At 32.2% G+C, this 15,601-nt stretch overlaps 2 protein-coding genes and 1 pseudogene across 3 annotated transcripts; 2 read left to right on the forward strand and 1 right to left on the reverse strand.

Annotated features, from left to right (window-relative positions):
* Positions 1–446: 446 nt before the first annotated feature.
* On the reverse strand, positions 447–4,763 carry LOC133312632 (zinc finger BED domain-containing protein RICESLEEPER 1-like). 2 transcript variants are annotated; one of them, XM_061513867.1, is made up of 2 exons: positions 4,617–4,763; positions 447–2,579 (listed from the first exon to the last, which is right to left on the reverse strand). In XM_061513867.1, the coding sequence occupies exon 2, from the start codon at positions 2,568–2,570 to the stop codon at positions 585–587; it is 1,986 nt and encodes a 661-aa protein (XP_061369851.1). In that variant the 5' UTR covers positions 2,571–2,579; positions 4,617–4,763; the 3' UTR covers positions 447–584. The 2 variants fall into 2 exon arrangements, with proteins under 2 accessions (XP_061369851.1, XP_061369850.1); XM_061513866.1 differs by lacking the exon at positions 4,617–4,763 and adding an exon at positions 2,896–3,024.
* Positions 4,764–10,777: 6,014 nt separating this feature from the next.
* Positions 10,778–12,204, forward strand: LOC133312636 (large ribosomal subunit protein uL14mz-like; annotated as a pseudogene).
* Positions 12,205–13,519: 1,315 nt separating this feature from the next.
* On the forward strand, positions 13,520–14,775 carry LOC133312607 (HVA22-like protein f). The gene is made up of 5 exons (XM_061513829.1): positions 13,520–13,569; positions 13,856–13,882; positions 14,061–14,183; positions 14,285–14,534; positions 14,641–14,775. The coding sequence occupies exons 1-5, from the start codon at positions 13,520–13,522 to the stop codon at positions 14,665–14,667; spliced, it is 477 nt and encodes a 158-aa protein (XP_061369813.1). The 3' UTR covers positions 14,668–14,775.
* The last annotated feature ends 826 nt before the right edge of the window (positions 14,776–15,601 follow it).

The following is a 15,601-nucleotide window of genomic DNA, read 5'->3' on the forward strand; positions in this document are numbered from 1 at the left end:
GATTGATTGATATGCATTTTTTCAAGTTATGACATTGGAAATTAACAAACCTCTAGTTTCTCAAATCAGCTTTCAAAATTATTCAGCAGCCTATTTACAAGTGATCTCAGCTAGACAAAATATCAAAATCAAACATCTCGGAGTCGATATATCTAACAGTTATTGAAGTATGCAAATCAGAGGTCGCACAATGTAAAAACATTGGAAGAAACGTAGGTTTGTTATTGCAAATAATTGTTAAGGAAAAAAAAAGTTCTGCAATGTTTAGATCATTCCTTTTAAAGAAGGAAATTAAAAAGGCAAAGCAATGCTGAGTATACATATGGAGTTAGTCAGAATTTGAAGCAGACAAAAAATTTATATATAGACTGTCCATTGCCGCAACTCATAAGCCACAGATCACCAAAACAATTAGCTAAACAATAAAGATGCAAAAGAAACTCATAAAACCAACTTTCAAATCTAAGTTGCATAAGGCTGTGGACAGAATAGAATCTGACATACAAAAGGTCAAGAGAATTGACAGTTAGAAGAAGTAACTTATAATGGCGATATAGAGTTAGAATGCAGGGTAGAGGCAATTCCTAATTTTCCAATTCACTCCGAATCCAATCTTGTGAACACACCAAAGCTTGGACAGTAGCAGGATTGAGTGAGCTCCAATCACGATCAAGGACTCTTCCACTATTATTAAATGCCAACTCTGGTGGAACTTTTGACATTGGAATTCCTAAAAGATTTCGTGCCATCATGGATAAGATAGGATACCTGGGAGTGTGGACTTTCCACCAATTTAAAATGCTGAAATCAACATTGCGTGGAAAGAGAGGCTCTTCTAAGTACTTGTCTAGATCGGATTTTACATCTTCATCCGGAGAAGTTTCATTGAGGAATTTGTCAAACCCCATCAGTCTATCCCTAGAGTCCTTTGCAGAACTGGGTAAGCAAAGTGGACCACTGCCAACTTGCCAGTCCATACCCTGATCATTGAAAGCTAATGGGGAGCATATCGAATGTTCATTGTATAGAGCCTTCACACCCTCAAGAACCTCATCAATGCGACCACCAGAAGTGCTACCATAGATTTGTGGATAGTAATATTCTACCAATTTCATCTTGAATCTAGGATCCAACATGGTTGCAACTGCCAACCCTAAGCTACATTTCTCCCAATATTCATCAAACTTGCTTCTCATTCTTAATGCCAAAGAACTAATATGTTCATCTGAATTTTTGCACCATTCGATCAAATGCAACTTAACATCACAGAGCTCAGGGAAATATATATTTGCAGTTGGATACTTGCCCCTAGTGAAAACATTTGTAACCTCAACAAAAAGTTTCAAGTAGCTAGTTACGGCAGTGACTCTCTCCCATTCAACATCAGATAAACTGGTTGTATAGGCATCATCATTTTCTTGCAAAAGAATAAAAACATCCCTGAATTCTAAGGCAACTTCAAGCATTGAATACGTGGAATCCCATCTCAATGGATTATCTAAATATAAGCATTTTTTATTCATGATCCCAACTTCTTTAGCCATCCCATTGAACTTTGCCTGTACTGTTTGTGAACTTTTAATATATCGAATACTTTCTCGAATCTTATTGACTATTCCACTGATAGCTCCCAAAGCATGCCAAACCATGACATTAAGAACATTTGTAACACAGCGAATATCAAATAATTGACCATTACAATAAAGAAACCTGTTTTGCGAAAGTCGTTCACCGATTCTTATAGCAATATTATCACTGGAAGAACTATCTAATACAATGGAGAACAACTTACGGTCAATATCCCAATCCATCAGACAAGTCATGATAGCTTCCGAAAGCATGTCTTCAGTATAGGAAGGACCAATCATGATAAAATTTAAAATCCTCCTCCTCAACAACCATGATTCATCTATATAATTTGCTGTCAAACACAGATACTCAGAATCACACATAGCAGTCCACATGTCAACACTAAGGCTGATTTTCCCAGGCAATTTATCCAACATCTCATTCATCTTTTGTTTCTCTTTCTCATAAATCTCAACACAGTCACCCTCAACCCTATTCAACGTCACTAGCTCAAACAATGGCTGTAGATTTTTTACAAATACTCTGAAACCCACATGATCAACCATAGCCAAGGGATATCCATGTAGAATAATCATGCGAGCGATATCAAATCGACTCCGCCTTTGATCAAAGTTACTGTTTCCAGTATTGACAGTTTCATCTTTTGATTGCTCCTGCTCAAATTTAATATTCACAAGGTTAAGGGATTCATCTTTTTTCTGATCTTTATCAAAATTGAAATTTGCAATTGTGACAGTCCCTTCCTTTCTCTTTTCTCTCGTTGTAATGTATTGTGCTATACCATGGTTAGACCTTCTCTGACACCTGATTAAATGGTTCCTTAAATGTGATGTTCCACTCGTACTTGATCCACTCAGTTTCTTCTTGCAATGCCTACAAACAGCCACACAGGTATCGCCTTTTTTGATCCTATCAAAATCATTCCATACAACAGATTTCAACCTACTGGATTTGACAATTACAGCATCTGACAAGTCCATCACACGAACCTGGCAAACAAGCATCCCCATTAAATTCAATTCAAAGACTGCAAATTTAGAGGGGTAAAAATGCAACGACCAGGATAGCATCTTTGCACACTACTCTCTGCAGATGCAGATATGCATGTATGTGTGTATGAACCTATGATGACAAAACTGTAAAGTAAATGTAAATAATAAAAACAAAAAGGAACCAAAAATGTACTCTACTTAGGAGGTCTATGTAAGAGGGGAAATGCAAAACATACTTTTACACACACACACACACACACACACACACACAAAAAAAAACAAAGATCGACCACAATATAAAACCTTGTCCAACCTGCAATAGTGCATTCTTTATATCAATTTCTGAAGAAAAGACCTGTCTTTGAACAGGAAGAATGAGCAGTTCACTGTGTAGTGGTTCAACCAAAAGCTCAAAAAACATGTATAACTTCATAAATATGTGACAAATATATTTAAAATGATAGACTTAATGCTAATTTATTTAGTTTTAAAGGTTCTTAACCTTTTTATGGCACATAACTGCAACAAATACAATGACATTCATGCAACAAAACCATCCCTAAACTTGTGATCAGGCACTTTCCTCTTAAGCCCTTTTAGAGAGGTTTGAATCCCCAGCTTGGCATTCTTTAAGCCAAGGGGCATATGGGCACCTTGGCAACCCTGTTCAAGACCGGTCCAAGGCACCGAACAGACTGAAGTCTGAACTGCATCCAATTCACACCAGTTTTCTGGCTTATCGGGCAACTATGGTTGATACTGAGTGTACTAATTAATGAGGGAGGAAATTTATCACAAGAATAAGGAGGAAATAAAATTGAAGAGGCAGGAAAGAGGCACCTTATGACAAGTGTAAAGTCAAAATGATAACATTCACTAATATCCAAGGTCATCATAATAACAAGAGTCAAAAGTTTTATAGAGAATCAAATTTCCATAGGTGAACCAAATATCATGTGTTAGTAAGTCACATAAACACATTCTTGGCTGTAAATAAAGTCTCTTGACACCTAAAGGGTATCAGTATCACAGAAAACCATTCTAGTGTAAAATTATTCTATACATGCTACTGATCAAGTTGCAGGAACTAAGCAATGGAAACCACCAACAACAGAAAAAAGAATCTTCATTAGAAAATCCGGATTTTCTCATAATGGCACAGTGGCATACAATTCATTTGATTCTTCAAACTATAGTTAAGTCCAGTATCTAACCATTAATGACAAAATTTATCAATGAATTATCATCCAATCCGTTTAAAAAGCCAAAACCTATATCAATCAATGGCTAAAGAAGTGCTCCATGGAGTAAAATGATCCCTTAACGAGATAAAATTGCTATACACTAGGAAAACACAATCCAGGAGGAACTACTCGCATATAAAAGTGAAAATTCCAAAACAAGCTAGAAAGTAAATAAGATCCCCAAAGGTTGCTCATGATCCCTCAATTACATATGAGTAACACTGTCCAGATTAAGGACAGATATGGCGCCCCAGAAAATAATATCTTTAGCATACTCTAGATAAATGGCTTTCAGTTTGCAATAGATTTCCAGTCATTGCAGACCTATCCAAAAAACGCTGGTGAATATTTTTTCTTGTCAAACTCAATAATAGAGATACTATTTTGCATTTCCTCTTTAACAATTTATTTTACTGTCAAAATTCAGACTTTTCCTGGCATCCAGAGTCCCATTCCTGCTATTAAAACAAAACACATAACTCAAAGCTATCATTCAATTCCATTACCAACGCCAATATAGTATTAAAAATAAAAAATATCTAACAGAAACACTCCGGTTTTCAAGATACAAAATTAACCGCGAGGGGTGATGTAAAAATAAAGCCGAAACTTTTCGGCATGTTTGAAATACCCAATGAGCAATTAGGCTTTTTACAGCTTTCAAAATAGCAATGGAGAATGATAATTACCAAACAAAACCCAAAAAAAAATAAATTACAAAAGTAGATTGGAAAATGCGTATTAAACAAGTAATGAGAATCAAGTCGTATGAAAGAACAAAACATCGTACCGTAACGCACGATGCAGTGTGTGTCTTTGAATTTCAGGAGTTGTTTAATGCAAACAGTAGAAGAATAGCGATGATAGGGCACACTCAAATGCGTTAATTGGAAGGTTTAGTTCTTTTATATATAGTGACTGTGAAGAAAGTAAGGGAAACTGAAACTGCAACTGCGACTATGAAAAGTGAAAACCCTAAACACGAAGACGATGGAGAAAGATGACGTGGCAAACATTTAAACGCATCGTTGCATTGCACCTCAGTTTTCCTCCAAAAATTTATACGTGAAATTAGTACTTAAAAGTTTTTTTTTTTTTTTTTGAAAAATAATTTCTCAAAGTCATTTTTCATTTGTTTTTAATATTTTAGAAAGGGAAAAGTGTTTTTTTAAGGATACTGTAACAACCAATTAGGTTACTTAACAATGTTTCTGCCAATCAATCTCATCGTTAGATCGATTATGTTGATCCAACGGTTATATACATATTTTCTTTGGTAGTTTATATTTCTTTTTTTGGTAATTGGTAGTTTATATTTATTTCTATCTTTGTATGGTTATGATTTCTTATATTTATTGTGAAAGCATTAAATATGATAAATCATAACCATACAAAGATGGAAATGAATATAGTCGTTGGATCCGTATATCGATCTAATGGTGAAATTGATTGGTAATAACATTGATAGGTTTTTACAATATCCTATCTTTTTTTTATAATAAAAAGTGTTTTTCTTTTTATAGTCTCCAGCAACCCTAAAATAATGTTATTTTGGAATTTAAAACAATTTAAAAAAAATTATAAAATTTACTTTTCTCTTATTTTATAAATTTTATTAAAATACAGAGTATTTTAAAAAAAAAATTATTCTCATGTTATATAAGATAAAAAAAATTTCCTACACACCCTTCGACAACTGTGCAACTTTTTTTAAGTGGTGTAACCCACATATTTATCTCTACGATATGAGATAACTTATCTCATTTAACATGATATTAATAATTTTTTTTTTAATATTGTTGTTTTGGCCTTTGGGGTTACAGGATATAAATCTATCTTCTCGTAAAAAAAAAAATTAATCCCTTCTATCAAATATATTTTAAATTTAATACTGTATATTTGTCTATCTCTCAATTTTTAAAAAAATTAAAAAAAAAACAATTCGAAAATATTTGTTTTCTAGCCAGTGTTTAACGCAATTTTTTTCGCAATTCCTTAACGCAAAACTAGTGAATATTCATGGCAGCATTTTATTTTTGGATCACAGTATTTTTTTTATTTTATTTTTTTAGTTCAGTTAGGTATTAAAATATAATATATTTGTTTACCAAAATATATAAATATATATAATATTAAATGGAAAAATATATAAAAAAAAAATAGCGATGATATGGAAAATTTAAAATTAATAAAAAATTAAAAAACACTTCAATTTCATAAATCATGATAGATATTAAATGAGATAGGATTTTATTTTTTCAAAGAAAAACAATAAAGATACAAATGTATTTTCGTTCTACATCGATGACATACGTGTCAAGTTCAATTGTTCGGCCTTTAAATTTTACTTTAAGGTACTGTTGATAAAATCGGAGTATCGGAGTGACTCGGCTGGGTCGATCCGAAAATCGATAAATCGTTCATATAATCAGTCCGGTTGAAGCAATTGACTGGCCACCGGTCTGACCCGGCCGGTTTTCATGAAAACCGATGACCCGGCCGGTCCTAAAAAAAAAATTCCAAAATTGTTTTTTTTTTCAAAAAAAAAAACATAATGGACATATTTGAATATTTTTTTGCTTGTTGATTTACATAAGTTATGTACCTACAACACTAATATTATCTCAATTATACATTATACAGAAAATTTTGATTTGATTTATAATTAAAAATGTCATTTTCTGAACCTAAAACCTCATATCACAATCATTATATTTTTGTTTGATCCTTTATTGGATAATAATATGTTATTTATTATTTTTTATATTAAAATATTTGAAATTTTTATCATTTTTTTTTTAGATATTTGTGTATGTTTATAATTTTTTAATTTAAATTATAAAATTACATATAATTATCGAATCATGCGATTGAACTAGTGACCCATTAATTGACCCAATGACTCAATATCTCAATCATATCAATGACCGAGTCACTTTTAATAATATTACTTTAGGGGGGCGTTTGGTTCCAAGCTTTTCAACAGATTCCTATGCAAATGAAGTATAGTTTTTAGAAACACAACGTTTGTTTCAACAGATTTTTACCAAATTCCCATCCATGTCATTTGCATGGGTTTTTCAACTTTTGATGAGAAAGAAAGCTTTTCACACCATTGAGAAAGAGAATGTGAGGGTGGTTTTTTTGGAAAACCCGGGCAATGCACTGTTCACACACCTTTTGGACCCCCATTATACCCTCCTCGATGATAAGATATTTCACACACTGTTTGTTTGTTTAGGATAAGGGTATCGAAGATAAAATTGTAATTTTATATCATTTACCTATCTATATTTTTTCCAAAACCAAACATAGGTTTTCAAAATTTTCAGATATTTTTCTGGTGAAATTTTATCCAATCAAACAACTTTTTTTTACATTTTCCTATCTATCTCACTTTATCTCACTTTATTACTATTTTTCTATCAATTCTATTTCCCTAATATTCAAAAAAAATCTCCTCAATCAAACACCTCCTAGAGGTCATATCCCCATCGTGAGAATTTTGGACTATTATTGTAAAAGATCTCTCACTTGCTGGCATGAACACACCTTACAGCAAATATAGGAAATGCATTTGCCCCACGCATATAGTGGGGTCTATTAATTAAAATGGTTATTGTTTTCTTTCTTATGATTATGGAATGTTTCTTATCTATAAATACCATCTCTTCATCTATTGAATAGATATTTAAAATCCATTGTTTTATGAATTGTTATTTGAGAATAATATTTCTACAGTTACTGCAGATAAGTTATCTGCATTTATTTTCAGAATGATGTCATTTTGAAATTGAAAAACTAAATAATTAGAATTATAAATACTATAATAACCCTGAAATAAATAAAAATACAAAAATATCATGAATTTTGTCTAAAAAAAACGCCGTATTAGGCTTACTGCATATAATTTATCTGCAGTAACAACAACAAAAAAATGAACCTTGTTATTTATCAAAATATAGAGTTAGTATGCCCTTAACATTATACCTCTCTCTCAAACTTCGCATGAGATACTCGCAGCTAGGGCCGCACAAAATAACTGGTTCACCTGCCCCGTCTTTTATCTGACCTTGACCTGACTCATAAGTCATAAATACCTTTTTTTTTTAACTGGATTTAATACTGACCCACTTTATTTGGGTCAGGTTTTAGACCTGACTCATTTAATAATTAACTCATTGACCCAAAACTTGACCCATACCCATTATATGAAAAAAAAAATGAAAAAAATCACAATTACAATAAAAGAAAAGTTTTAACGTAAAACAATTACGTCAATATTTTTTACGGAAAATATTTCCACAAAAAAATTTCGCAAAAATTTTTGACAAAAAATATTTTCATCGATATTCGTGACTAAAAACATTTCTGTAAAAAAACTTTGATGGAATATTTTTTTTGTCAAATTTTTTTACGGAATCTAAATTTCGTCAAAATATTTCACAAAAAAATATATTCATCAAAAATTTCGACGAAACACATTTCCATCGAAATTTTTTTACCGAAAAAAATTTCATCAAAATTCTTTACAAATTTCAAATTTCGGCGAAAGTTTTTGACGAAAATATTTTCGTTAAACTTTTTGACAAAAAAAATTTCGTCGAAATTTTTAGCGAAACACATTTCTTTAGAGAATCTAAATTTCGTCGAAAGTTTCAAATGAAACATTTCCCTCGAAACAACTTCCGCCGAAATTTTCGTCAAAACACATTCCCATCGAAATTTTGAACGAAAAACATTTCGTCAAAATTTTTGACAGAATTCTTTTTTCGTTTAAAAGATTTGATGGAAGAAATCATTTTTGTCAAAACTTTTGACGGAAACTAAATTTCGATAGAAAATTTATTTTTGTAAAATTTTCATTAGAGAAAAAATTTCGTCGCTTTTCGACAAAAAGTATTCCGACGAAAAAATAATTTTGTGACGAAATTTTTGTCATTTGCAACGTAGAAATTTCGACGAAATTTTGTGAGGAAACCAAGTCAAAAGCGGGTCAAGTCAGATTTGACCCACTTCAGAAACCAAGTCAGGTCAGATCCGATCCAGTTCTGAACTAGTTCAACAAAATTCAAATCAAGTCAGACCTGACTTGGATCAAATTAAAGCGGGTCGGGTCAAAATACCTGACCTATAAAAACCAAGTTGGGTCGAGTCAGACAAAAACCTGACCCGACCTGACCCATGCACAACCCTACTCGCAGCGGCTCTCGTGTTGAATTTTGGTTAATATTACTATCTCTTTAAACCTTGTTACATCAAGATATTTCACCCTATAATTTTGATAGAGTTTATAAAAAAAATAAAAAAATTGTTATTTATTTATATCTCATTTTTTATTTAACTACAAATAATTATATCAGTATTTTTTTATCAAGAAATTAGGAGTAATAAGTGATAGCAGTGCTAGTGACAGACTACACCATTAGTAGTGTGTAGGGGTGTTCGCGGTTTGGATTGGATCGGTTTTGAAAGCAAAAATTATCCGATCCAATGCCTTCGGTTTGATCATATAATTATTCATTCGGTTTGAATTTTTTTTCAAATCAGATTAAATCCGATCTAATTTTTTTCGGTTTGGATTGGATCGGTTTTCGGTTTTTTGAAAATCCTAAAATTTATTTCATGATTATTGAGCAAATAACATCTTTTGTATATATTGACTTTGTAAATTTTTTTTTTTGAAATACAAAAGTATTAGTAAACTATAATATAGTTTTTTTTTTGGGCAATGAGATATGAAGCTCTACAAAGATAAAATTTTGTTGATGAGATGTGGCTAGATTTTTTCTTTGATTTAGTTGATGGGTCAATGAGTCTTGAGTTTAGAAATTTTTAGGCTATGATTAGGGAAAGACCCAAGTAGGTAGAGAGAAATTAATATATTGGATCGGTTTGGATTGGATCGGTTTTTATCAACCCGTCCAAAAACCGATCCAATCCAATTAAAATTTGCGGTTTTTTTTGGTTTTCAGTTTTTCGGTTTATTCGGTTTTCGATTTTTCGGTTCGGTCACCGCAGTTTGAATCGGTTTGGATCAATTAATGAACACCCCTAGTAGTGTGTTATCTAATTGTGCAAAGGGAGCTCATCTTTGGTACTGTCATTGAAAATTAAACACTTGTTTTTAATATATATATTTTTCTTTTCCATGACATTAATCTAGAGGTGGCAATATGGGTTGAGCCCGGCGGGTCAACCCGCCAAAACGGGGCGGGTTGGGTTGAGGTTTTCAACCCACCTCAACCCGCCCCGCCTAGAAGTGGGTCAAAACGGGTTCAACCCGCCGCGGGGCGGGTTGACCCACTGAGTTATATTTTTTTTTTTTTTTTTACAATTAGGTAGTTATTCATTAGTTCTTAAATTTTTGTGATATCCAATTTTTTTTTTAATCTTAGTACTTCCTAAAATAAATAAAGAATAAAAAATTTATTTATGACAAATGTTATCTAGATATAAATTCCTAAAGAATGTTTGACAAATATTAGTATACATTTAAGATTGAGATTAAAAAAATATAGAGAAGTGTGAAATAAAATAAAATAATATTAGAAAAATTCATAAAATATAATTTATTTTTAAATTTTAATTAATTTTTTTTTTAATTGGCGGGTTGGTGGGTTGACCTGCCAACCCACCATAAAACGAGATGAGTTCGTTTTTTCAACCCATATTTTTTAGCGGGTCAACCCGCCCAGCCTTGTTGGTGGCTAGGCGGGGCAGGTCAACCCAAATTGTCAATCAACATAAGTGTTTAATTTATATTGGAGAGATGTATAAAAAAGTGGGTAAAATAGTAGTATGGTAGAAATTTCAGTGCAAAGGGGCCTCCGTTGAAACCCATGGGCCGGGTTGCTTCAGCCCAATAATCTCGGACCCTCCGAAATCGAAATGACCCTGATTTTTTCTTCATGGTACATCGTTGTCTTCTTCATTCAAGTCTGTGTTTATCTTTCTTCGTAAAAAAAAGACTGCAAATTTTGAGGATGGCTGCAACCGTAGCTTCCAGATGTTCACCTCGTATGTCCTTTTACTCACATTCATTCCGCTTCGTTTCCTAGCTTCATACTCAATTTCTGCTCATTGGTTTTAATTGGATGCTTCCATTTTTGTAATTATGAAACTAATTTCTTTTAAAAATCTCTTTATTGTTTTCTACTAATTTAGAGTCACTGCAACTTTATAGTAATAAACATTAGTACATGGTTGGTTAATTGGTTGTTGAAAGTGTTGTTACCCGACATTATTGTTGAAGGTTTTGTATAATGTTTTTATTATTGTTATTATTATTTTTGGATCTAGATCTTGTTGTTTCACTCACTGTAAAGTTATTGTAGTTTCTTTATTTCATGGTGATTTTGTTTCATAATAACATGGACCACCGGCAAAATGTTATTATGTCTGCAATATTATCTTTTCGGTTCAACAATTGTGCTTTATAGCCAACCCGAAATAGTGAAATTTCATATATTAAGTTGTGTAGCATTATATTGGATGCTTGAAATATGCATTCATGCCATGGATACATCCCCTATCATTTTTATTATAGCTTAAAATGAACAGAATATTGTTTATATTGATGATTAGCTGGTATTTTCTTGGTTAAGTAATAATACTTCATTTGGTTTCATTTGTTGAAAATCAAACTAGTGGGCCGTTCTCTGTTTGGTGGATTGAGCAATAGCCTCTCTGGTTTATTAACATCAAATGAGTTGACATGCAGCAATTTCTTATCTCAGGTTAGTGTTTGAATTATGGCAATATCATGGTTGTGGTTATTAGTGATATTTTCAATCACACTTTCTTACCTTTTTGTTAAACTTTGGTAACCTTAGATAGGTTGTAAATAACAGTTATTTTTTCCTTATACTGAAAAAATGGCAGATATGGATTACTGACTAAATGCATTTCTGTGGCTTTTAGCAGCAGCAACGCGGCTTCATACAGATGAGAACCGTTCTCAAGGTTGTAGATAATTCTGGGGCTAAAAAAGTGATGTGCATACAAGCTTTGCAAGGGAAGAAAGGGGCAAGATTAGGTGATACAATAATAGCATCAGTTAAGGAGGCACACCCTAATGGAAAAGTTAAGAAAGGGAAAAGTTGTGTATGGTGTTGTCGAGCGCGCAGCCATGCCAAGGGGAAGATGTGATGGGAGTGAGGTCAAGTTTGATGACAATGCTGTGGTGCTTGTTGACAAGCAAGGCCAACCTATTGGGACCAGAGTTTTTGGACCACTGCCGCATGAGCTCAGGCAGAAGAAGCATGTCAAGATTCTTACTTTGGCGGGGCACATTGCTTAAAGGAAAAAGGGTATACTTAAAATTTGTTTTGGAATCAACTGTTTGCTTGTACCACTTGAACACTTGGGATTTTTTGTTGCGTAATATGTAACATTGGTATTCAAGCTCTCACTTTCTTTTTTGGGTGCAATTCAAACTCTCGCTTAAAAAAGAAGAAAAAAACTGATGTCTTGAAATCTTACTCTTCAAATTGCAAGTAATAACACTAATAAACCAGAGATGATATTCTTGCGTGTGTCTTGTGTGGAGCAGTCAATCCAATAATCAACTGAGCAGTTCCATGAGGTTTCTTGGGTGCTATTGCAAGCACTTTTTGTTTTTTATTATATTGAGTACGAGATTAATTCTTTGATATATAGTGATCCTATGGTTAGGATATTTTCGTAAGTAGTAATACTTACAAGACTCGAACCTGTGCTCTCTTCTAAAAAATTACAACCACCATTAAAATTCAATAGACTTACTTTCTCACACCATCTTTCAAGACTTACTTTTTCTTTATATATAGTTGGAGATACTAACATTATTAAAGAAAGAGAATATTTGAATTCTTTTTAATTAAAAGATAGAATCTGACTTTTTTATTTATTAACTTTTAGTTATTTAATTATATTAATATTTGATATATGAATTTATTTATTAAATAAAAATTAAAAGGATTACAAATAAACATGTATGATGATTAAAAAATTAAGTGAAAAAAAAATTAGCATGTTGGATAAACAGTTTTACATTACCATTCAATCTTATGTTAACACTTTATTGAATTAGTTTATGGGAAATAGAAGTATTGAATTAAGTGAATTATATGTACTTGTACAAAACTTTTTAAAATAACTGGTATCAGGCTTTTTATAAAAAGTAGATTCTAACCAGACTGTAAAACTATTAACGTAGGGTTTCAATTTAATTAATTGAATTTTATGGGTACTTTTTGTCTTATACACTAGAAGCTTAAAAAAAATTGATAGGGTTGGTTCGTTCGTCCGCATGCTCGGTAACATGATTAACATTTAATGCCTTGAATATACACCATTTGAAAAGCACGTGCAAACCCCATACTTTTGGTATCCTTATTTATTATCCCCTCCCCTTCTCTTACACATACCTTAATCATTATGGTTCTTTCCTCTCGTTACAGAAAAGAAGACTTTTGGGCCATCCCACAAACATTCGATTCCTTGCTTGTTTCATTGACCCTGCCTGCTACTACATTTATGTGTGTGTGTATATATATATATATATATATATATATATATATATATATATATATATATATATATATATACCCTTGCAACCATTTGCATGCATCCACAATACAACTTAGATTCCATCATCTCTTGCTCCAAATCGTAAAGCTTTCAATCTGCCCACCAAGAAAGATCTGCATCATGGGCGTCCTTGGAGCAATGGCTAGACATTTGGACACTACTATAATAGGGTAAACTAATCTCTCTCCCTTTTGCTTTTAAAATTATCTTTAAGTTATTTTCACTATATATGTCATAGATTACTTTCACTCTTCTCCTACACATGCATAGCTATAATTATCTGCTTAACAGAACACTTTTCATACAGTACCTGCAAAATCCCATCTACAAAATTTCTCTTTATTAAAATATATTCATAAAAATATGCATTCTATATCTACAACTTAACATACACAGGTACTTAATTTTATGTTTTTCCATGTAATAACAGCTTACTTTTTGTTTTCTCCTTACCAGGCCAGGAGTAATGCTTCTTTATCCTCTGTAAGTAAATGCCATATCATGTAATCATGTATCATTTTAACTTCCTCATCACTGTAACTTTTAATAAGCAATTAATAAAAAAAAAAAAAGCATCCAAACGCACAGGCATGCACATTATATGATCTATTACATGACATGACTAATTATGAAATGCTTGATTTCTGAGTAAATATCATAGATATGCATCAATGAGGGCGATTGAAAGTCCTTCAACCTTAGATGATCAACAGTGGCTAACGTATTGGATTTTGTACTCCTTCTTGACCCTCTTTGAGCTTTCGTCTTATAAGATCCTATCTTGGTATGTTCACGTTAATTTCATTAAAACTGTGTGTATATATTGACACAATCATAGTAATTTGACATCATTTCTTTGGCTTAATAAAAAAAATGTATATATAGGTTTCCCATTTGGCCATACCTGAAGCTTGTGTTTTGCATGTGGCTGGTTCTGCCAATGTTCAATGGAGCTGCTTACATATATGAGAATTATGCGAGGCAATACACAAAGAAAATAGGAAGCTATGGAGGTTCCAATTATCCTGAGGAGTACAAGAAGGTCCTTCAGATGATGACATTAGATGCAAGGAAAGCAGTTGAACGCTATATTGATAGATATGGCACTGATGCCTTTGAGAAAGTAATCAGAGCGGTATGAATATATGATCGATGATGATATGATGAACAACTATTAGCCAAAGGTATATATGGCTTCATTATTAACATTTTTTTTTTTTTTTTTCATTTTATATGTGCAGGCTGAGAAAGAAGCAAAGAAGCACTGAGTATTGATTTGACGAAAGTTATTGGAATGAAAGAATGCAAATTAACATGTTGTGATCAGTACTTCTATAGTTCTATGTATATTTTATTAGTATGAAGACTGAGTTTGAGAATTATAGTATGAAGTCCGATTTGTTGGATATCATAAATTAATTTACTCTAACTTCTTATTTTGGTGTATATGTCCCAGAAACTATTATGTAATTGGAACGAGTGCTGCAACTGTAAGAAGCATATCAAGTGAAGTGATCATCACGCTTGCATAAACCTTATTCAGTGCTTTGATAAGTAACATCAATAATTACTTGGGCAATAACTATTTTCGAATCAGCACCGCAAGAATCTCTCCGTGATCATATTTAAAGTAAATGAGGGATAACCACCTCCTAGTAAATTAAAACTAGTTCAACCTCTTTTCTTCCACATGTTGGTGTACACTATATAAATAATAACTTATACAATGTTGAATGAATGTCTTTTAACAGATAATATCAAGCAGAAAATAGGAATCAGAACATAAAATTATGCACAGGTGAGGTGAATTAGTCCAGATTTCCCCCCCAATTTTATATATGGAGCATTCTAAAACGTAACAAGTTGCTGACCTAATGAACACAATTATAATAATTAAGAATATTATTATATATTTACAAAAAAAAAAAAAAAATTATTATATAAATAATTATTTTAACATTTAAACTGTTTTAATAACTAGTAACACTCATGAAGGCTGTGACATTATAAATTTATAAATAGTCCACCACATATAAGGAGAATGATGAGGGGACTAAATAAAAGTACAAAAGGATAAATAAAAAATTAGGCATGTGCAATATCCACACTTTAAGTCAAGGGGCTCTTGCGTGAGAGTGTGTATTAGAAAATAATCTAAATCATTAAAAAAACTTTCACCCAACAAGTTGGGTTAAATTGGTT

This window comes from Gastrolobium bilobum, unplaced genomic scaffold, assembly GCF_033153095.1.
Source record: "Gastrolobium bilobum isolate Gb01-03AN ecotype WA unplaced genomic scaffold, APGP_CSIRO_Gbil_v1 utg5259, whole genome shotgun sequence".
In the NCBI taxonomy this organism is placed as follows: domain Eukaryota; kingdom Viridiplantae; phylum Streptophyta; class Magnoliopsida; order Fabales; family Fabaceae; genus Gastrolobium; species Gastrolobium bilobum.